This window comes from Salmo salar, chromosome ssa08, assembly GCF_905237065.1.
Source record: "Salmo salar chromosome ssa08, Ssal_v3.1, whole genome shotgun sequence".
NCBI classification, from domain to species: Eukaryota; Metazoa; Chordata; class Actinopteri; order Salmoniformes; family Salmonidae; genus Salmo; species Salmo salar.
This window is the reverse complement of record NC_059449.1, coordinates 14774375-14797750: the sequence shown is the minus strand read 5'-3', so window position 1 is coordinate 14797750 and position 23376 is coordinate 14774375. Positions and strand designations below refer to the sequence as shown.

Here is a 23376-nt window from a genome sequence, read left to right as displayed (position 1 = left end):
TTCCCCACAACCCAACCCCGCACACTTCCCCACAACCCAACCCCGCACACTTCCACACAACCCAACCCCGCACACTTCCCCACAACCCAACCCCGCACACTTCCCCACAACCCAACCCCACACACTTCCCCACAACCCAACCCCACACACTTCCCCACAACCCAACCCCACACACTTCCCCACAACCCAACCCCACACACTTCCCCACAACCCAACCCCACACACTTCCACACAACCCAACCCCATACACTTCCACACAACCCAACCCCGCACACTTCCCCACAACCCAACCCCGCACACTTCCCCACAACCCAACCCCGCACACTTCCCCACAACCCAACCCCACACACTTCCCCACAACCCAACCCCACACACTTCCACACAACCCAACCCCATACACTTCCACACAACCCAACCCCGCACACTTCCCCACAACCCAACCCCCGCACACTTCCCCACAACCCAACCCAGCACACTTCCCCACAACCCAACCCCGCACACTTCCCCACAACCCAACCCCGCACACTTCCCCACAACCCAACCCCGCACACTTCCCCACAACCCAACCTCACACACTTCCCCACAACCCAACCTCACACACTTCCCCACAACCCAACCCCGCACACTTCCCCACAACCCAACCCCGCACACTTCCCCACAACCCAACCCCGCACACTTCCCCACAACCCAACCCCACACACTTCCACACAACCCAACCCCACAACCCAACCCCGCACACTTCCCCACAACCCAACCCCACAACCCAACCTCGCACACTTCCCCACAACCCAACACACTTCCACACAACCCAACCCCACAACCCAACCCCGCACACTTCCCCACAACCCAACCCCACAACCCAACCTCGCACACTTCCCCACAACCCAACCCCACACACTTCCCCACAACACAACCCCGCACACTTCCCCACAACCCAACCCCGCACACTTCCCCACAACCCAACCCCACAACCCAACTCCACACACTTCCCCACAACCCAACCCCACACACTTCCCCACAACCCAACCCCACACACTTCCCCACAACCCAACCCCACACACTTCCCCACAACCCAACCCCACACACTTCCCCACAACCCAACCTCACACACTTCCACACAACCCAACCCCACACACAAATCAGTGAAGAAAAAACCTCAATAGGATCAAAACTCCCAGAGAAACCCAAACTTAAAATGCCAAAATCCATATTCAAATAGAAATGTGCTTATCTTCCACAACGTTCATTTGCAATCAATGGAAGACATTTGGTATTCATTGGCTTTTCTGGGGTGACTGAACAATGCATGGTGAGAGACATGGTATTTCACACTCTGGTCATATTTGCTCTTCTTAACCGTGGGGTCAAGGGACCAAGCTATTTGACTGCGACAAAGCCCATCCAGAGCCATTGTTATTGTATTAGGATTAGACCAACAATGACTCAGATAGTTGATAGTCTAATAGGCTAACTCACAAGGACTCAGATAGTTGATATTCTAATAGACTAACTCAAAATGACTCAGATAGTTAATAGTCTAATAGGCTAACTCAAAATGACTCAGATAGTTGATATTCTATTAGACTAACTCAAAATGACTCAGCTAGTTGATATTCTATTAGACTTAAAATGACTCAGATAGTTGATATTCTAATAGGCTATATGAGTCATTTTGAGTCTAATAGAATATCAACTAGCTGAGTCATTTTGAGTTAGTCTAATAGAATATCAACTATCTGAGTCATTTTGAGTTAGCCTATTAGACTATCAACTATCTGAGTCATTGTGAGTTAGTCTATTAGAATATCAACTATCTGAGTCATTTTGAGTTAGCCTATTAGAATATCAACTAACTCAAAATGACTCAGATAGTTGATATTCTAATAGACTAACTCAAAATGACTCAGATAGTTGATAGATTAATAGACTAACTCACAATAACTAAAATAGTTGATATTCTAATAGACTAACTCACAATGACTCAGATAGTTGATATTCTATTCGACTAACTCACAATGACTCAGATAGTTGATATTCTATTCGACTAACTCACAATGACTCAGATAGTTGATATTCTATTCGACTAACTCACAATGACTCAGATAGTTGATATTCTATTCGACTAACTCACAATGACTCAGATAGTTGATATTCTATTCGACTAACTCACAATGACTCAGATAGTTGATATTCTATTCGACTAACTCACAATGACTCAGATAGTTGATATTCTATTCGACTAACTCACAATGACTCAGTTAGTTGATATTCTAATAGACTAACTCACAATGACTCAGATAGTTGATATTCTAATAGACTAACTCACAATGACTCAGATAGTTGATATTCTAATAGACTAACTCACAATGACTCAGATAGTTGATAATCTATTAGACTAACTCAAAATGACTCAGATAGTTGATATTCTATTAGACTAACTCAAAATGACTCAGATAGTTGATATTCTATTTGACTAACTCACAATGACTCAGATAGTTGATAGTCTCCGGGTTTATTCTCTCTCTTCAGCTGTTTGCATTTCGGGTAGATTTGAAAGTTGTGAACCATCCTTAGGGGAGGATTGTCTATACTGTGCCGTGTGATGCATTTGAAGGTGTTGCGTCTGACAGAAAATACTCTAAGGGTCAGTTTCTCAGAGAGTCCACTAAACACACTGTATAATATCAGATGAATGTGTGTTCTAATCCAGGACTTGGTTTAAACTGTCTCTGTCTCAAATTTCAAATCGCTCGCTTTGTTAGCTTATTCTACTTTTGCTCACCTCTCAATCTCACGTGAGAACTTCACTTCACTCTGGTTCTCACCTTCACCTACTGTGGAGATCTAAGGACCGGAAATCCCCTGAGAGAAAGAAACATTGCGCTCTTCAATACATCTGTGATCTCAACTGAGGGAAAAGTGCAAGTCAGAGGTGAAATGCTTACGGTTGGAGGAGTGGTTTTTATGTGTGATACTGTATGTTTGATCTAAAGTAGATGAAAAAACTGCAAGAGGAGGAGTGGTTTTTATGTGTGATACTGTATGTTTGATCTAAAGTAGATGAAAAAACTGCAAGGCTATACGCTCACCGCTGATTTGAAGAGGATGAGAGGAGTTGTCTGTACTGCATGACTAGGGTTATAAATCTACTGGTCATTTACCAAAGTTACTGGAATCTACGGTAACGCTGGTAATTAACAGGTCGTCTACGGTAACGCTGGTAATTAACAGGTCGTCTACGGTAACGCTGGTAATTAACAGGTCGTCTACGGTAACGCTGGTAATTAACAGGTCGTCTACGGTAACGCTGGTATTTAACAGGTCGTCTACGGTAACGCTGGTATTTAACAGGTCGTCTACGGTAACGCTGGTAATTAACAGGTCGTCTACGGTAAAGCTGATATTTTGCGCTTTTGGATATAAGCATCAGTTCCCAGAAGGCAGGAGATGAATTGATGCATCGTTCTTTCACTGATCGCCATCATCATCATCACCACCAGTAGCAGCAGTAGCAGTAATAACACAGCATCTGAGAACCCGTAGATCGTTGTAGATCTTTCTTTGTTTCATAGTGTGGGTTTTCTGTTTTAAACTCCCCCCTATCCCTTTCCCTAAGGGGAGTCACAGCATCCCCCCAGCCCAGTGACAACCCTCCTCCATAGCCTTGAATCCAAGATGAAAATGGTGAAATAATCAGTTTGGATCCCAGGCTAACTTCTCCCCCCACTGCTGCTCTCACTCCCAGGCTCTCTGGAGGTGAAGTCTTGGTGAGTAACGTGACTGTGGATCAAACCTCTCTGTGCTTTCATTAGGGCTCTGTCTCCCTCCCTCCCTTTGGACCGAAGCTCCACAGCCATCTGTCTGGACTGTGGACACACACCAACCCAGGGAGCCAGCATGGCTGTGTGTTTGTGTGAGTGAGTGTGTGTGTGTTTTGAGAGTTTCCGTGGAAACGCCATGGGTAGACCACCTAATTGATCCGGGTTCATACATTATATGGTGAAAATTGTGATGCTGAATGTGTGGTGTTGCTTGGCGGACTATGGATTGTCAATAAATGATAGATGAGCTACTTAGGGCGAACACAACACAGCACTACAAGCAAATGTGCAAACAGACATTCTATGACAGACTACTCATGCATATGACATAAACAACTATCCAACGGACAACCATCTATCAATCTCCCCATCCAACTATATCTTTCCCCATACACACCCTACCACAAGCCTCCCTCACTCCGCCCACCACACATACCACCCACACACACACCCAACCACCGAGACAGACACACAAAGTTTGAAGTTCCAATCAGAGGAGCAGGGCCGGCGCTGACCAGGCCGCCTGCGTGTCTAATCAAGGATGAGGGGAAGCGGTGACAGAGAGAATGTACCAATTAAGCTGTCTGATTGGGCTCTACTCCACTGTGGCAAAAACAATCTCTCACTCACTCACTGCAGCAGATTGCAAATCTGACAGCACCAGATGTAATTCATAATTACACGGATAAAACACCAAGTGTCTTGTCCATAAAACTCTGCGCTCGTCGACTCGCAATTCACTTTTGTTGGCTTTGGCGTTTTAATGATGATTTATGGACAGTGGGTATGACGAGACGTGTGTGTGTGTTTGGGGTGTGTTTAACCCTAGAGCTCGATGTCTTCACGGCAGATGTTTTGTAGTAGGTGACAGTACGTTTTAAGGGCAACTTCAGGTCATTAAAATACACTTGCTGCAGCCAAATATATTCAGCAAAATACAGTATAAACAATCATCTCTGAGGCAAAACACATGTTCACACTCAGAGTCACTGTAAAGGAGATTTTCTACAAATAGCTCCAGTTTTAATCCCGCTGGTAGCTCACCTACCAGGCTTCACCTCCCAGGCTTCACCTACCAGGCTTCACCTCCCAGGCTTCACCTTGCCTGGTTACACACTAGCACAGCAGGAGGGAAGAGCTCTAAAATGAGCTCCCCCGTGGTGCTACACACATCCAGATGGTGGCATTCAGCCCAGCACCTCCAGCACCCGGGGGGGGGGCTATAGATCCAGACAAGTTAAGCATAGCACTTCTACCCGTACCTTTGAGCTCCATCGTGGGGGAAAGGAACATGGACAGAGGGGGTAGATTGTGGTGGTGGTTGGAGACCTATGTGGCTAGAGATCCAGCCAGGGGCACTAAGCAGCACCCCCACCCCAGGCTTGGAGCTAAATGGTGGGGAAAGGAACAAGGAAAGAGCTGGTAGGTGGTGGTGGTTCTGGTAGTTATGGTGGTAGAGGCCTACTCACCTTTCCAGCCAGGGTCTTGAGTGCCTCCCTCAGCCCAGCCATGGAGTGCTGCTGGGCGGCCTGAAGCAGCTGGTCTGCCAGGCCAGAGATGAGAGGCTGGAGATGGCCCACACTGTGCAACACCTCCTGGGCCTTGGCTGTGTGCTCTGGGGAGTAGTAGATGCACTGGTATGCTGTGCTGAAACTGAAGAGGGAGACAGAGAGAGAGAGAGAGAGAGAGACAGAGACAGAGACAGAGAGACAGAGAGAGAGACAGAGAGAGAGACAGAGACAGAGAGAGAGAGAGAGAGAGAGAGAGAGAGAGAGACAGAGACAGAGAGAGGAAAAGAAAACAGTCAAGATTTTAGAGGATTGTAAACAGCAGTGTAGACAAAAAACGATAAAATAAGAAACATTGTAAAAACTCAGAGGTTTTACTGTTTATTGCATGCGGTTAAATTTGACTGTATGAATCCAGCTAGTTTCAGCAGTGCTAAACATATTCAACTATTTTACAGACTCAGACATGTTCACCATAGAATATATATTTGACTCTTCTAACTTGACCGGAGAGAGCGAGAAGTGAGAAACGAAGGAGATGGATCAATGATACTGTAGACAGAGGCTGGGCCTGGGAGTTATTTAAATTTAGATTAAATCAATGACCCGCCCACAGAGTAACCAATGTCCAGGCATATTGCAAACCACCTGCAAGAACAGATTCATTTCAGTTCATTCTGCCTCCAATCAATAGCCAAACCATGACATGTTCCTATATGTCATTAGTAAGCAGAATGTATACATTCCACATACAATTATTTTGTCCATTTAGAACAGTGATGACTATGGATCGGTTTGTAGTCTAGATAATAGGATAATCACAAACAGTCCACTGGTAAATGTGTTCTAGTTGGATTCATTACCGCCACAATACAGTGTGGGGTATAGTCTGGATACAGTAAGTAAAATGTTGCTCTAGTTGCCTGAAACTGTATCATAGATCAATGCTTTCCAACGCTTCAATCTAAAACCACCTAATTAATATCTGCAGCCAGATGAAAATGATGAATTATTAATACTTTTTTCATTTTTAGGGAAGCGTTTCACCCTCAGATGAAACGTGTTTTGTCAGTTCATAGATTCAGGGCACATCAGTCCCAATCAAACGTTCACCTCAAGTAAAGTTTCAATGACTTTCATTGAGTTCTCCACAGTGATTTCCTGCCATCAGACCAAGCGTGTGCGTTAACGAGGCAGTGATTTGAGGCAGTCAACCCTCCCAGCTAGTTTAGATTCAGCTCTGAACAGCCTGTATGTAGGCCAGACCCTGGAGCCAGATCCCAAGGCATAATTGACTGAAGACTGAAAAGAGTGAATGTCTTGAGAACGAGAGAGCGAGTAGAAAAGAAGAGTCCTCAAAGCAATCTTTTATGACACATCCCCTACCTGCTTCATCAATACAGTGCCAAAACCTGGGGACCTTTATTACTTCAGGTGTACTGGGGGCTAGCTAGCTGCTGCCAATGTAGCATCCGATTGGTTAGCGCTAACAAACCCTGACCTTGTCATTACGGCTAATGAGTTCTCTGGAGATAGGCCACCCGCTGCTGCCCAAAGACAATCAGACTTCGGCCTCTTATAAGATCCAGTACCATCGTATCCCATCTCTACAGAGTAGCCTAGCCTATAGTCAATACTAGGGAAGTTGCTAGGGAATACTAGGAAAAAAGACAACATTTGTTTGAATGATCCTTTACGTAAGTCATTTCGTTAAAACTTGGGCATTCTCTTTGAGTTGTTCTTATTACTACATTATGCAGGAGGGTACAAATGGAAGAAGATAAATACAACAGAACACCGCCGGAAAAACGACATTGTCTGAGTGAGTGAGTAAGGGAGACAGAGACTCATAAGCTAATTCCAGCTGCATAACAACACTGTTGACTCATAAGTACAAATCCAGCCATTAGCTATCCTGTGCAGTGGATAATCAGTGTTTACACATGGTCCCTACCGCCTGATGCCACAGGAGAGCATTGACCTATATCGGAGCTGGTTATTGGAGGGAAACCATAAATTCCTCATCAGGATGGCCTGTCAGTCCATTAAGCTAGCTGGCTTCCACCAAAGCCAAGATGGCTGCCGACAAGCACAGTGAAGAGAACAGAAACCCTGCTTGTTAAGGGATAAGCTTAAAAATGGACACCCGACCTGGAATATCCTTGTTTACAATGGTGGAGGAATTTGTTGTTAGGTGTTTAATCAAGAAGCAAAAGATTTTGGCTGTGTTTCTTAGCGTTTACTGGCAATTTGCTGAGCCACAAGCTAGCTAGTTAAATGTAAAATACATGTTTGTATACACGTTATTACTCTGCAGATGATCTTATATCTCCGGTGGGTTACATCTGAGAGAACCAGAACCTCCCAGGAGGGGGTGGGGGGGGGGGGTCTTTATCAACCCAACTCTCCCCCAGACACAGCCTCCCTAGTGGGCTAGCTATCCCACACCTCGCTCTCCGCCCTGGAGCATCCACCCACCCACTCTAGACCTACCTATTAGGAGGAATTATCAAAACTAGCAAATAGTAAGCAGTCTAGCAAAACGTCCTCCCTTGATGTTCCTAAATGATCAATGGGAATTGGTTATGACAGTAATGAGAGGGAGAGAGGGAAAGAGAAAAAGGAGGAGAAGAAGAAGAAGCAGCAGCTTCTCTTCTCTAATTAAGCCCGTGTCTCCGGCTCATTGATAATTAATAGTGGGGAAGGAAATTAATGAAGAGCTTCCAGGCCTGCTGTTGACAGCCAGCAGGAGCAGAACACTGCATCGGAGGACGGCAGGACTGAGGCCCACAACTCCCCGGGCCAAAAAACACACTCTGTCATTGAGACACAGACAGGCCTGGCACTGTATGGCAACTTATCCTAGACCAGTCTGGTCACTGCCAAAGCCCACTCTGTCATAAGTGAGAGGACTGGATAGCAACTGATCCTAGACCAGCGTGGACCTGACCAGGCCAATGCCATTGCCAAAACCCACTCCGTCATAGAGACAAGGCTGGAATGCAACTGATCGCAGACCAGTTAATAGGGCCACTGTCAAAGTCCTCCTCCATCAAACAGACATACAGCCAGCACCAGTCTGATGCCAGAACAGCCTGTGTTTGAACATGATTGTGTCCATTGGTTCCTCAGGTCTGGTTCCCCAAAGCCCAGTCTGTCATAAGACAGTGCTGGATAGCAACTGATCTTAGAACTGTTTCTCAAATCAGACAAGGACCAACAGCCACTCTCTCACGGGACTAGGCACTGACTTCAGACCAGTCCTTACTGTAGATCTGACCAGAGCTACTGCCACAACCCACACTATCATATAGGAGGACAGGAGCATAGAAATATGAAATGAAATGCACAGGTTCTTACATCTGACCAGGGCTACTGACCTTCATCACACAGACAGACAGCCTGATGCCAGAACAGCCTGTGTTTGAACAAGATGGTGTTAATCAGTTCTCTACTGGTTCTAATACACAACTTATTTTGCTCCTTTGCACCCCAGTATCTCTACTTGCACATCATCTTCTGCACATCTATCACTCCAGTGTTAATGCTTACCTCCCTAATCTTACTACATTTGCACACACTGTATATAGATTTTTCTATTGTGTTATTGACTGTACGTTTGTTTATCCCATGTGTAACTCTGTGTTGTTGTTTTTGTCGCACTGCTTTGCTTTATCTTGGCCAGGTCGCAGTTGTAAATGAGAACTTGTTCTCAACTAGCCTACCTGGTTAAATAAAGTAAAAAAACTGCCAAGGTCCTCCCTTTGAAACCAATAGGCATCTGTCTGTTTAACTAACTGCCTGGGAATAAAAACAAACAAACACACACACACACACACACACACACACACAGAGAGAGAGAGAGAGAGAGAGAGAGAGAGAGAGAGTACTGAAGTACAAGAAGTGCTTCACCCTCCTCTCAGCAGTGTTCCCCCTTACAGAACCTGATGATGCACATTAAATAAACCTGGGCTCCAGCCAAAGTAAGCGTCTCTTATCACTGTACAAAAAGCTGAATGATTCAAAGGAGGGGCTTGTTAAAGAAAGATTAGTCCACAACGTCTACAGGGTTCAATTAAAAAGAAGAAAAAAAGAATAATCGGTGACTTTTCAAACAGCCATTTGGGTGGAAGACATGCATTAACGAAAGCTAAAAGCACCTGCCCTGTATGTAAATAGCTTTGTAGGATACTGAAGGGGCCCGAAGTGCAGCTGTTAATTTAACTTCCTTCAAGGCCCCATACTAAGAAGATATCGCTGGCTCTGGCTGTTGTATTCTGTAGGTACAACGCCAAGGCTCCCATCCCGCTCTCTCTCCCTCTCCCCATCTCTCACCCTCTCTCGCACACTCCTCCTCTATCCCCTCTTCCTTCCCTACCCGCTCTCTCTCTTCACCATCTCTCCCGTCTCCCCCCTCCCTCCCTCTTCCTTCCCTACCCACTCTCTCTCTTCACCATCTCTCCCGTCTCCCCCCTCCCTCCCTCTTCCTTCCCTACCCGCTCTCTCTCTTCACCATCTCTCCCGTCTCCCCCTCCCTCCCTCTTCCTTCCCTACCCACTCTCTCTCTTCACCATCTCTCCCGTCTCCCCCCTCCCTCTTCCTTCCCTACCCACTCTCTCTCTTCACCATCTCTCCCGTCTCCCCCCTCCCTCTTCCTTCCCTACCCACTCTCTCTCTTCACCATCTCTCCCGTCTCCCCCCTCCCTCTTCCTTCCCTACCCACTCTCTCTCTTCACCATCTCTCCCGTCTCCCCCCTTCCCTTCTCCCACCCCTCCCTTCTCCCGCCCCTCCCTCTCCGCTCTCCCCTCCCTCGCCGCTCTCCCCTCCCTCCATCCTTGCTCTCTCCTCTCCCCCTCCCTCTCCCCTCTCTCTTCTCCCCCCTCCCCCTCCTCTGGGTGTTCGAGGATGAATGGCTCTTTTTTTGCCCTCCTGGTTCCACCTCCAGGTTTTTCCTCTCCTCCATTTGATTCATTTATGTCATTGAATAGTCAAGTCTCACATCTAGACTATTGTTCCCTTTAATCAAAGACGATTACAAAAGGCTCTTGTTCAAAAGCAGGGTGTCTGTCTGTGTGTGTCTACAGATTAGGTCTAACCTCGCTATCTATTTTCATAACATGACTTAATTTCAATTTATTTCAAAACACAAAACACGGTCTTCAACAGCACATTGAAGAGCACCTCTTGGCAGATACGCTCGAGTCAAAATCAAAATGTCCACCGTGGCATAACATGCAAATTAAGTCACGGAAATTGATTTTCCCCCATTGAAAGAAAACATGCAACTCCATTAAAATGCCAACGAGGCAAATAGAAGCAAATCCAAGATAACCATGGAGAGTAGCATGAAATCCCATGTTAGTGAAATTACTGACAAATGACTGGATTCTGGGTCAGACATGAGATGGGGCTTGGCAGTTGGCCGTTCCTCGGTTAGCCAGGCGGAAAATTGGAAAATATAAGCTACAGTTAGCTAAGTCAAATATGAGACAAAAAAGTATCCCTGGGTACTCCTTCCTTGCCCAGTCTAATCTCTATTTCAAAGCAATTGATTTTACTTCAGTGGACTCTCTTCGTTCCAAAATATGCTTATCGTAGTGTATGCTAACAGATAAGCGTTGACTACTGGGCAAATTCACTTGTGCAGTTTTTCTTCAAACTTATTTTCTCTCGGTTTCATTCCTTCTTTCTTTCTTTCTTTCTTTCTTTCTTTCTTTCTTTCTTTCTTTCTTTCTTTCTTTCTTTCTTTCTTTCTTTCTTTCTTTCTTTCTTTCTTTCTTTCTTTCTTTCTTTCTTTCTTTCTTTCTTTCTTTCTTTCTTTCTTTCTTTCTTCCTTTCTTTCTTTCTTTCTTTCTTTCTTTCTTTCTTTCTTTCCATCTCCTCTTCCCCTCTTCTTTGTTGAGCTCTAAACTCAGTGTAACTAATTGGCTCTGACATGGTCCGTAATGACTCAGCACTCGACAGAGAAGCTTTGGGGGAAATCACCTCTCATTTCCTCAGGCATCACTCAAGTGGCCACACGCTGAACCCATGACAATCCCCCTCCATCTTACAGCATGGGAAGGGCAATCGTCGACAAGTTACAAAATGCTGATCTCAGATCGGAGGACATTAAGGCGGCCATCTTGATTAACGACCCCAGCGCCTAGCTGTATTCTTAAAAGTCTCAGAGTGGGAGTGCTGATCTAGGATCCGTTTAGCAAATTACATAATATTGAATACGATTAAACAGATGGGGGAGGGCCTGATCCTAGATCAGCACTTCTTACTATGAGATGCTTTATGAATAGCTATGGGGGATGGTGGTTGGGACTGTTACTGTACTGTCACTGTTCTCAGTTCACCTACATCACTATATTACCCTCATCGGTGTGTTTGTCAGGCCTGTGACGGCCCCGCTCGATGAGAACAAACTAATTAGACATGTCTTGTCCGTCAGAAAGAGAGACTCTACATCATGCACACAGCCACAGTCCGCGATGGGTGCTAGGTAATTGAATCAAACAGACACAATTCAATCACAGTCTCTCCGAGTGTCAATAGGGACGACTCAGGGTTATTGCGAAGGGACCTGGAAGATCCAAAATGGCCACCGCACAGAGAGAGAAGCCGTTGAGTAAATACAAAAAGCCTGAGTCAGTCAACAGTCTCATCGGCATTAGGGCCTATGCCCCTCCAGTCAAATATAGCTGTCAGTGGCAAACAGAGCAGATCCCAATTGAGTCAAACCTCCCAGCTCAGCTGTCACTAACAGTACAGTATAGCCTAGCCCTACTTGCACAAATCAAATCTTGATGTCAGGACCAAATTAATCTGTCACTACCAATGCTGGCCCTGCTACATTCACCTGTCGTTAGCAGAACAAGCCTTACATGAAAACCAGTCAGAGACAGACTTAGACCCATCCTTCTCTGTTAGTATCCTCTATACTATACCTCTCCACCCAAAAGTGGGCCAATCCAAAATGGCACCCTATAACCAGGCCAAAAGTAGTACACTATACTGTACATGGAATATGGTGCCTTTTTGGACAAAGACACTTTAATGCTTTATTTAACCAGGAGGGTTGCATTTGGGTATGAATCTATTTTCCAAGGCAGCCCTGTCTCTGCTGCATGCTATGTGTTGTATAATGAGGCTGTCTCACCTCTTCTTCTCTGCCTCATGTCTGCTCAGTAGCCGCTGTAGCCCTCCGCCCTTAAAGCCCTGGAAGTGGGCCGCTGGAGCCCCCACCGTGATCACGTCATAGAATGCATCTGGGAAGGCAAGAAGGTGTCCCGCCTGGGGTTAGTGGGAACTGTGTTGTACAGTACAATACACCAAGTAGAGAGGAAGGGATGGGAAAGTGAAGGGGGTTCAAGAAGGAGGGAAGGGTTTGAGAAAAAGACAAACACATGAGACTTATATCAACTTTTCTTCCTCAGAAGGAAGGTGGAAAATAGTCATACAAGGTTTTGTTTGGAATGTGTAATGAGGTCAGACAGTAGTGTGGAGGGAGTGAGTGAGTGAGTGAGTGAGTGAGTGAGTGAGTGAGTGAGTGAGTGAGTGAGTGAGTGAGTGAGTGAGTGAGTGAGTGAGTGTGTGTGTGTGAGTGTGAGTGTGAGTGTGTGTGTGTGTGTGTGTGTGTGTGTGTGTGTGTGTGTGTGTGTGTGTGTGTGTGTGGTGTCCTCCAGTGTGGTGGTTTAGTGCGGTGGAGGTCAGCTAACGAACGGCCTCTGGGACGGCAGAGCAACCAGCCGCCACAGAAAGTCCTGTTTGAGAAGCCCCGTCGACAGCAATTACTGACAGCGCTGCTCTGAATGCGAAGGTTGGGAAGGGTATTGGTTGGCACTCGCCCCACGCTTCCGTCTTAATGATCCCATGGTCACCGACATGGCCCCCCTTGTCCCCCACCTCTCCCTGCTCGGCCCCTGGGTTCTCAAACTTCCCAGCTCCCCTTAATTGGCTACTGCCTCACAACATACAGCGACACAATGAAATACAATGGTGAGCCGGCAACATCACTCACACGGGCCAATTTGCTCTAGCTGATTTCTTAGTGTGTCCCCCCTCCGCCCCCCCGTCTGCCACCATAAATCGACTGGAGAACCGTAGGGTGGGGGGGGGGGGGCTGTCTCTCTCTCCCTGGGAGGATAAATTATTGTGGGCCGGTGAGATACATTTGAATAATTCATACTTAAACAGGACATGGGAATGGGTTAAGGGAGATAAAATGTCCCTTTTACATAGCCCAAATGGAGTTTATAACACTGTTTCCTTACTCTGCAATTATTGAGAGGCTGAGGAACAAGGTGCTAATATCTTGCAATCAATGTCTTAGCGTTAAGTAGAGTTATTATTGAGTTAACCTTAGCGCAGAGATGCACAGTTAGAGAACAAGCATATATGCTATGAATATTGTGAATAACATTTACCATTAAACATTTCACCAAATAATAATTCAAGGAAAATTACTCAAAAATGTGAGGACTGCGGTTCGTATCCATTTAAAAGTAATCACATTTATTACAGTTACGTAATAAGAATACAGTTTGCAAATGGTACATACCAGAAATTTTCACGATAAAAAGGATACAAAATATCCTTTTTAAAATAAGTCTTAACAGCATAGAATATTCACCACTATGACATACAGTACCAACTTATATCAGGTTTACCAATGACTCCGTGATCTAAGTTAAAGCTCAACTTTTATTCTTCCAAGAGCGCCAATTCTCTGTATGTCCTATTGTCTAATTAACATCACTTTGACGGCCCAAAACATTACAACAGACATGAAAACCCACACGTTCTCCGATCTAATCACCACACCTCAACACCTTATGATAAGAGCACACCTGTGTTGCTCTTCTTTGAACTATCCGCCGTCCGACGAACAGAATGGCAGTTTCTCTGTAGCAATAAATCCATACGCTTACAGTACAATGAAACATATCAACCTTCATAGCTCTTCCTGAACTCTTGAAACAATCCAAACATTCATTTCGTCGATTCAAGTCTCATCAGTCTTTACACCTCTCCTGGCTTCAGTGACCCTTGGACATCTGTGGGAATGTCTCTTCATCGAGATTGCCACAGATGTGATAGCCCCTAGATGGTCTGTCATTCAAACAATGCCATAAATGGTGACTGAGTCATCACACTGTGCTCCCACGCTAGCCAGTCGCTAGTCGCTAGGATCACCTTCTCTCATTCTTTCACTACATGATCAATAGTGGAACGCAAATCCAAATGCAAAAGCTATGCATGGTTTGGTTTGGTTTGTTTGGGAGGAAAGAAAAACCAAACTAGAGGAAATACTACTATAATTCCTAACAAGCACAGAAAACTGGGTGACTAACAGAAAGGACGTTGATGTATTTGTCATTTCCATGGATGGATGTTTAACACATGCTTTCTTGGAACGTAAGGCAAAGTGAATCGTTTTTCACCCCCCAAAAAAACAACTGCCCAAGGGAGGGACCAGACTAGACTATGTGGAAGCCATTGTATCAACAAACAAAGCATCACCATGTGTGTTCAATAGCTATTATGTCTTCTGAAACCTGGCAGCAGAAACCAAGCTGAACTGAACCAGGAACGATCTCTTTCAACACATTCTCCCTCTTTCTCAAGGGTGGTAGACTTCTGACTAACCCTTGTTTTTGACCAGTCAGTCAGTGGTCATGGTTTTGGCTAACAGCTCCATTCCCCTTATTCTCCTTATTGTACGTCCCTGATGTGCTGAGTAGTCGAGATCTGTGTCAAGGCTTGTCTAGCCTTCAACTTTACTATCAATCAAATGGTGAGAGAAGTCGAAACTGAGGAACATTCCCCAAGAGCTAGCGCGTTTGCAGTTACTGAGCGCATCCCAGAGCTAGCGCGTAGAAGCGGTCATAATGCATTTTGACAAGTCTAGGACTGAACTACAGAGAGGTGAGTATTGGGGTTGGTTGTAGAGGGAGATGGAAGCTCTAAGCCAGGCTATTCTGTGTATTCCCTCTCAGGGCCAAACGCGTAGGCTTCATTAGACCATTGTCTGTCGGTCGGTCGGTCTGTCAGAGTTAATGCACCTGTCAGCACCCCAGATGCCTCTGATCCGCGCCTTGTGCGCTCTACTGACAAGAGAAGAAGTAGAGCAAAGGACATGAACTCTTGAACTGTAGCGGCTGTAGGTGACGCTCAAGACCACAGTGCTCATTCCCAGCAGCTGGAAAAACCTAAGTTGTAATAGTCAGGGTTATATTCATTAGGGCACACCATAACCCTGAAAACTAAAATGTACATTTCTTATTGGACAAGTCCCGCTAGTCCTTCCCTGTTTTAATCCGTTTTTGGTGCCTAATGAATGCAACCGTATGCTTTATAAGTAAATTTGGACACAAACCTGTTTGTCTAGGACACATCACCCTCATCCTCTGGGTGTGCAGGTTGATAGGGATGAACTCTAGATACCTCTGGGCCTTGCTGCAGCTCGGCTTGAACGACGGACCTGGAAAAGATAGCAAAGAAAAGATGTGTCAGTATTGAACACATTGCAAACCATTAAGATGCTTATAATTGAAAGAGGCTTTCCACGTCAGGCAGAAGCCCTCATAGTAGAGCCCAGTGACACCCTACACTCCTTCCCATCTGGTCTTGCAACGCTTAGTGGTCTCTCTCAAATCGACACTATTAGCTCAACTTTAAAGCGTCACTGCATCGTGTAACTAAGAATACGCAGAAAGCATCAAATTCAGCTTCTTCATCTTCAATGTCATAGATTACAAGATCATGTTATCAAACTCATAGACCAAACACAGAAGCCTGTCGGCTGCATGCCACCAATCCTTAAGGAGTCACATCCTTGAGTACAGAACTGTTTCGTCTGGACCCAGGAGTGTATTCATTACGCCGATTCTGTTGCAAAACTTTTCTTAAACGGACGCAAACGGAACGAAACTGGGAAGGACCTACCTGAATTTGTCCAATAGAAACTCTTGTTTTTGTTGCAAAACATAACTTTTTGCAACTGTTTGGACGAATGATTACACCCCAGTTCATTACTATCCTGTGCTTCTTATCTGGCTGAGCATGTAGCTCCAGTTATGACCCTCACATGTCAGCACAGACAGAAATATATACATTCTAAAAATACAGCTATTACAATCCTGCAAACACCTATATCTTCTAATGGACACGTTATGCATAGCTACTGTATAATCACTTTAAAGCCTGGATTTACCTTCCAATGCAAGATATTTAGAAATATATCACAGATACCAGAGACTTCTCCGCATTTCAAAACCAGCTCAATTTCAAATCAGGCCTTCCAAAGCATCCACTAATGTACAGTGTAATCCTTTAAGCATAGGATTTGATCCCCTTTTGCACCACTTGCTTTGTACCAAACTTCCAATTAAAACTGTACCCCCAAAAGATAAAGCCCAGGCTTATGCTGAAGATGAAAATCTGACGCTCCACGCCGGTAGCGTAAATCTTAAATATGCAAATAGAGCTGGCAAACTTTCTTTGAAATAGGGCTAAGCTTTTAAGAACAGTCAAATAACGCAGGCTATCTGACATTTTGCGGTGTTTGCTGAAGGAGAGGGTATTTGTGTGAGTCGAGATAAAGGTAGGAAAAAAAACAGGTACACACACACACGAGGGAAAATCGTATTCTCCTCAAACAAACATTTGAAGTTCTCTTCCAAATTAATTCCACATCAGAAATGATTGGGTTTTCTCTCGATTCGATCGGAACTCTGTGTTTCCAGCTCGAGAGATTCCACGCAACTCAAACAATCAATCAGACATTCAAACATGTTGATGTGTCTGCATAAGGACTGGATGCATACACCCTTGTCCTGTGTATTCCATTTGAGCAGATAGGTTTATACATCCCATTCGTCAACATAATGTTGGAATCCCATTTTAGACAAAAGTCCTTTCAGCCTATAATAAACTGTTCCAAGTAGATGTTTGCGGTGCTAATTCCAAATATATATCCACAGGGAAAAGCACACTCAGGATACCAAAGTTATATGTTCAGTAATTTCATTTATTTAGATATCCTGCCTGTGCTTTTCCCTGTGGATACATATTTTACATCCCATTTCCCCATCCCACCCAGCGTTAGGAGGACCCAGTGAGCGTTCACACGTGCAGGAGTCAGTGTGCTGTCTAGGACACCACACGTGTCCCCACTACCACCCATGAAACATTTAACTGATGTCTTCCAGTTGGCTACACTTACAACATGCTACCCTGATGCTAGCACATCTGGTCTCCAGCTGCTTACTTACAGATGTCCACACAGTCTCCAGATTATTGACTGTACATTTTTGTACAGGCCCTACACGGGTTGCTAGCTAGGGTTCAAGTCTGTTTCATTCCTTTGCCATGTGTGATGGCCAAATACCAAAATTATATCCGGCTATTCGTTTAATATCTGTATCACCACCCTTCAAAAGCTCCTAGTTTGGCAGCCATCTTTATATTCTTGTTTCTGACGTCACATATTCATCTGTAGCATTTAGCTAAACATGCCCTATGGCCTCTCCCAGCTGTGCTAGGTTGAGCGATCTCTTACGGCTAATGCTAAAGTCTGCCAGGGGCCTTGCCATCACTTTAGCTCAGTGGGCTGCCGTCAGTCACTCTGTCAACTGTGTGCACTGGGGACGGGGGCTAATCGAGCTAGCGACCGGTGCGGGTTAGACGAATTAGCCGTATCAAATTCCCATCTGTTTGCCCAGGTGGTCAGTCTGTGTGACAGGAGGGAGCCAGGATACTGACCCACACACAGCTGGCTGGCCAGAGTGGAGGGGGTTGGAGTGGAGGGACTCTCTCACTCTGATTTAAACCTGATCTTACCAGGTAAGTTGACTGTGAACACATTCTCATTTACAGCAACGACCTGGAGAATAGCTACAGGGGAGAGGAGGGGGGTGAATGAGACCATTGGAAGCTGGGGATGATTAGGTGGCCATGATGGTATGAGGGACAGATTGGGAATTTAGCCAGGACACCGGGGTTAACACCATGGGATCTTTAGTGATCACAGAGACTCAGGACACCGGGGTTATCATGGGATCGTTAGTGATCACAGAGAGTCAGGACACCCGTTAAACATCCCATCCGAAAGACAGCACCTTACACAAGGCAATGTCCCCAATCACTGCCCTGGGGCATTGGGATATTTTTGGGGGGACCAAAGGAAAGAGTGCCTCTTACTGGCCCTCTAACACCACTTCCAGCGGCGAGCCAGCAGTGGGATGTAGGGTCTCTCTCTCTCAGCCTGAAGACACATTATGTGAGCCGTGAAGACACATTATGTGATGCCTTTGGATCGCTAACTTCGGAAACGGTTGTTCAATCCACTAACGATTACAGATGGTGGCATAAAGTACCTTCTCCTTCCTGTACCAATCCATCCATGAACATAGTCAATATCCTCTTTGATTAGGGCCATTTCAACCATCTGGAGAGTTCAAAAACCTTTTCCAATGCAGTATCACACATCCAATATGTAGCAGCAGTAGCAGCAGCAGCATCCAACCAGGCCCGGTAGCTAGCTAGCAACATAGACTTTAAAGAAACTTAACAGTAGGGGGGCTGGTGCTGAGGAAAGCAGAGGAATGCAGCGAAAGCCTCAGGACACACTTGGCACAGCAAACAAGACTCCCAAATAACCCCCGCCGGGACAGGAGGCCTGGGTTCAGATTGATGCTGGGATGGATTTGTGGATTTAACATTTTTCTATTCTCCCTCCACTCCTCTTGTGCGGTGCAGACAGGGATCAATTTTTTTGGGGTGGCTCAGGGAATTCTCTCAGAGTGTATCCGAGGATTTCCTTTCATTCAAATAGCAGGCAACTTAGAGCTCCCACCGTGGAGGAACTGGAAACACACTGGTGGTGTCTGTAGACTGTCTAAAATATACAGAACTACAGTGGCTCATACACTGGCTCATACAGTGGCTCATACAGTGGCGACACAGCTCACAAACTACTTCATCCCTCTGGCTCCTCTGTAACAATATAACAAGACTATTTAGTCTAGAAGGGGGACTTTGCTCTGAGGCCGTCACCATGATTGAAGAGCGAGTGACAGACAAGTCTTCACTGTAGCTGACCGATGGCGTAGGAAGGCCAACAACCATCCACTAATGGAATTATCCAAGCTTCTTATTCGCCGGCCGGCAAACAATAGGAGTGGGAGAGATGATTAATGAATGAATGGAGTTATTAGAGCATCTGAAGTATGCCGTGGTCATTCCAGCTTATTACGTATGAATAAAAGGAAAACACCACCGTTTTTTTAACTGTGGAAGATGATTTTTTCACTCACCCCCCCCCCACACACACACACACACAGGCTACTGGTACACAATGCAGTGCGTCCATCCTCCTCAAACCCCCACAGGCTACTGGTACACAACGCAGTGTGACCATCCTCCTCAAACCCCCACAGGCTACTGGTACACAACGCAGTGTGTCCATCCTCACTCCTCTTCAATCTCACTTTCCCTCTCTCACTTTCTCACTCTCTCACTTGTCACATTGTAACTAGCCACCACATACACACACACACCTCTTTCTCTCTCCATCTTTCTTACATCTCTCTATCCTCCCACTCCCCACCTTTCCTTTAATCACATTAGGTATCAATAATTAACCTGGTTGCTGCCCGGCTCGTTTAGCGTTGTCTGTCACTGCACTGACTTAATGCGGCGCTGGATTATAGGCGGCGAGGGCCCTCTCCTCTGCTGCACGGTGTCCAACGGCTAGCAGCTAACTTGATCATCACACAATGCAGCATCTGGCCATGCAGGGGGGGGATGGGTGGAGCGGCCATCGTCGCTCATCAGAGGGTCGCAGGGAAAAAACACCTTGACAAATATCTCATTATGGAATGAGAGATGTGGGAGGAAAAATCTATCACTCCATCAGGATTCTATGGCCGCTGGGACCCAAAGAAGCTGGGATAGAGGGTCGATAGAGGGATGGAGGGAGGGATAGAGTGAGAGAAAGGGAGAAAGAGAGAGAAATTGAGAGAGAGTTGTTATGGCTCGTGCTGTGACCCATCAAGCATCGTGTTGTGGAAGTCTATTGAATTTGGTCGAGGACAGAAATAGATAATTTCATAGTGCCAAATAATATCTGTCATTTTGTATAACAGAGTGGATGTATGTAGGTGGGGGTGAAGGTGTGTGTGTGTGTGTGTGTGTGTGTGTGTGTGTGTGTGTGTGTGTGTGTGCATATCAGATGAAGCCCACACACACACACACACACACACACACACACACACACACACACACACACACACACACACAGAGTAGCACTCAATCAGCTTCCCCTTGTCAACAAAATGATTATCACGTAATTCTTCATTATCCCCCTTAACCCGCGTAGAAACTTTGTTGCTATGGAAACTAACACAGCAGAAGACAGAAACACTGGAGAGTGTGTTTTCTGCTCTCCAGGAAGAAGGGAAGTGGTAAAGAAGAAATAAAGGTGACTCGAGGCGGTCATCGGTCCCCAAGGCCTCAGTCCTCACCCAGTGTCATTTTTTTACCCAGGATTAAATTCCGGATCTAGTCGACACACATCAATTATTCAAACATTAGTCAGATGAGTTCAACTCAATATGTGACATTGACTGTCTGTACGATAATGTAAAATATGTCGTTCTGTTTTATATAGGGCTGGGAGGGTTGTTTTCCTGGCTATGTGACCTGACCACATTATAGACTATTAGGCCCAGAGTTTATCTTATTCAGGTCTTCTTTCTTGTTCAAGGCATTAGCTGCTCTTCCCGGGGTTTATTATCGATCCCCATTAGGTCCTGCCAAGGCAGCAGCTACTCTTCCTGGGGTTTATTATCGATCCCCATTAGGTCCTGCCAAGGCAGCAGCTACTCTTCCTAGGGTTTATTATCGATCCCCATTAGGTCCTGCCAAGGCAGCAGCTACTCTTCCTGGGGTTTATTATCGATCCCCATTAGGTCCTGCCAAGGCAGCAGCTACTCTTCCTGGGGTTTATTATCGATCCCCATTAGGTCCTGCCAAGGCAGCAGCTACTCTTCCAGGGGTGTCACGACTTCCGCCGAAGTCGGCTCCTCTCCTTGTTCGGGCGGCGTTACGTGTTTTATGTGACGCAGCAGGCTGGTTTTCCACGATCCGTGTTTATTTTCACGAAGTACGTTTATTTGATAAACTATAGCTTTTGTGACTGTTTTCGCACTTTGCACTTTTGCCATTTTTGCTGGAGGTTTTGAAGCAGTTGCGTCCGTCTGTTGTTTGCTCCTGCCTAAATAAAGTGTGTGCCTGTTCACAACTCTGCTCTTCTGCACCTGACTTCGCTACCAGTACGCACACCCGTGACATGGGGTTTATTATTGATCCCCATTAGTGTCACGTCCTGACCAGCAGATGGAGCTATTGTATTAGTTTTGGGGTCAGGACGTGGCAGTTTTTGTATGTGAATGATTGTGTTGTTGATTGGGACTTCCAATTGAAGGCAGGTGTGTTGAGTTGCCTTTGATTGGAAGTCCTATATAGGTGTGTGTGTTTTTCTTTGGGGTTGTGGGTGGTTGTTTTTGCACTGCGTTTCATAGCCTGCAGAACTGTTGCTGTTGTCACCTTTATTGTTTTGTCAAGTGGATGCTTTAAATATGAGTATTCACATACCTGCTGCGCCTTGGTCTTCTCTCCATGACAACTATTGTTACAATTAGGTCCTGCCAAGGCAGCAGCTGCTCTTCCTGGGGTTTATTATTGATCCCCATTAGGGATCGACTGTCTTGGTATGCTATATATATATATTTAAAATTTAAATACACTATATTAGGCCCAGTCTCTGGAACTTTGGTTTTCCTAGATATGGCTACTATACTATGATCACTACATCCAATGGATCTAGATACTGCTTTAGAGCAGACTTCTGCAGCATTAGTAAAGATCTGATCAATACATGTGGATTATTTCATTCCTGTGTTGTTTGTAAATACCCATAGTGATTTCATGAACCTTGTTCCTTAGGCCACATACAGTATATTAACGTGGGCTATTTTCTAGCACTTGTCTGGGATGCTTGATTGTTTTTAATCACTTTAATAGGAGGCTTATCAGAGATAGACATGACAGTAACTTAATTAATATTTTTTAATTAGGGGTGGATCAGCTTAAAATTACAGGAAGACTGTTGCTTCCATCAATGTAATTGTCTGCATAATTTCTGTGCGTGTGCGTGATTTCCTGCAAGACAGGAATGTCAGTGTTCTGCCATGGCCAGCGAAGAGTCCGGATCTCAATCCCATTGAGCATGTCTGGGACCTGTTGGATCGGAGGGTGAGGGCTAGGGCCATCCCCCGCAGAAATGTCAGAGAACTTGCAGGTGCCTTGGTGGAAGAGTGGGGTAACATCTCACAGCAAGAACTGGCAAATCTGTTGCAGTCCACGAGGAGGAGATGCACTGCAGTACTTAATGTAGTTGGTGGCCACACGAGATACTGACAGTGACTTTTGATTTTGACCCCCCCCCTTTGTTCAGGAAGACATTATTAATTTCTGTTAGTCACATGTCTGTGGAACTTGTTCAGTTTATGTCTCAGTTGTTGAATCTTGTTATGTTCATACAAATACTTACACGTTAAGTTTGCTGACAATAAACACAGTTGACAGTGAGAGGACGTTTCTTTTTTTGCTGAGTTTACTTCTATGCTCGCTTCAAGGTCAGATAACACTGAGCTATGCATGAGAGCACCAGCTGTTTCCGGATGACTGTGTGATCACGCTCTCCGCAGCCGATATGAGTAAGACCTTTAAACAGGTCAACATTCACAAGGCCACAGGGCCAGATGGATTACCAGGACATGCGCTGACCAACTGGCAAGTGTCTTCACTGACATTTTCAACCTCTCCCTGCCCGAGTCTGTAATACCAACATGTTTTAAGCAGACCATCATAGTCACTGTGCCCAAGAACACTAAGGTAACCTGCCTAAATGACTACCGAACCGTAGCACTCATGTCTGTAGCCATGAAATGCTTTGAAAGGCTGGTCATGGTTCACATCAACACCATTATCC

The 23376-nt window shown here is 45.5% G+C and overlaps 1 protein-coding gene across 13 annotated transcripts in view; it reads right to left on the bottom strand.

The window, feature by feature from the left end:
- The window catches only part of LOC106610235 (type II inositol 3,4-bisphosphate 4-phosphatase), a 185049-nt gene that overhangs the window by 35464 nt on the left and 126209 nt on the right, over positions 1-23376 (bottom strand). For all 13 annotated transcript variants that reach the window (XM_045722771.1, XM_045722773.1, XM_045722774.1 and 10 more), the window contains 3 exons: positions 15697-15801; positions 12478-12586; positions 5291-5474 (listed from right to left, as the gene is read on the bottom strand). In XM_045722771.1, the coding sequence (XP_045578727.1) occupies positions 5291-5474; positions 12478-12586; positions 15697-15801 (398 nt within the window). The remainder of the gene's footprint in view (positions 1-5290; positions 5475-12477; positions 12587-15696; positions 15802-23376) is intronic.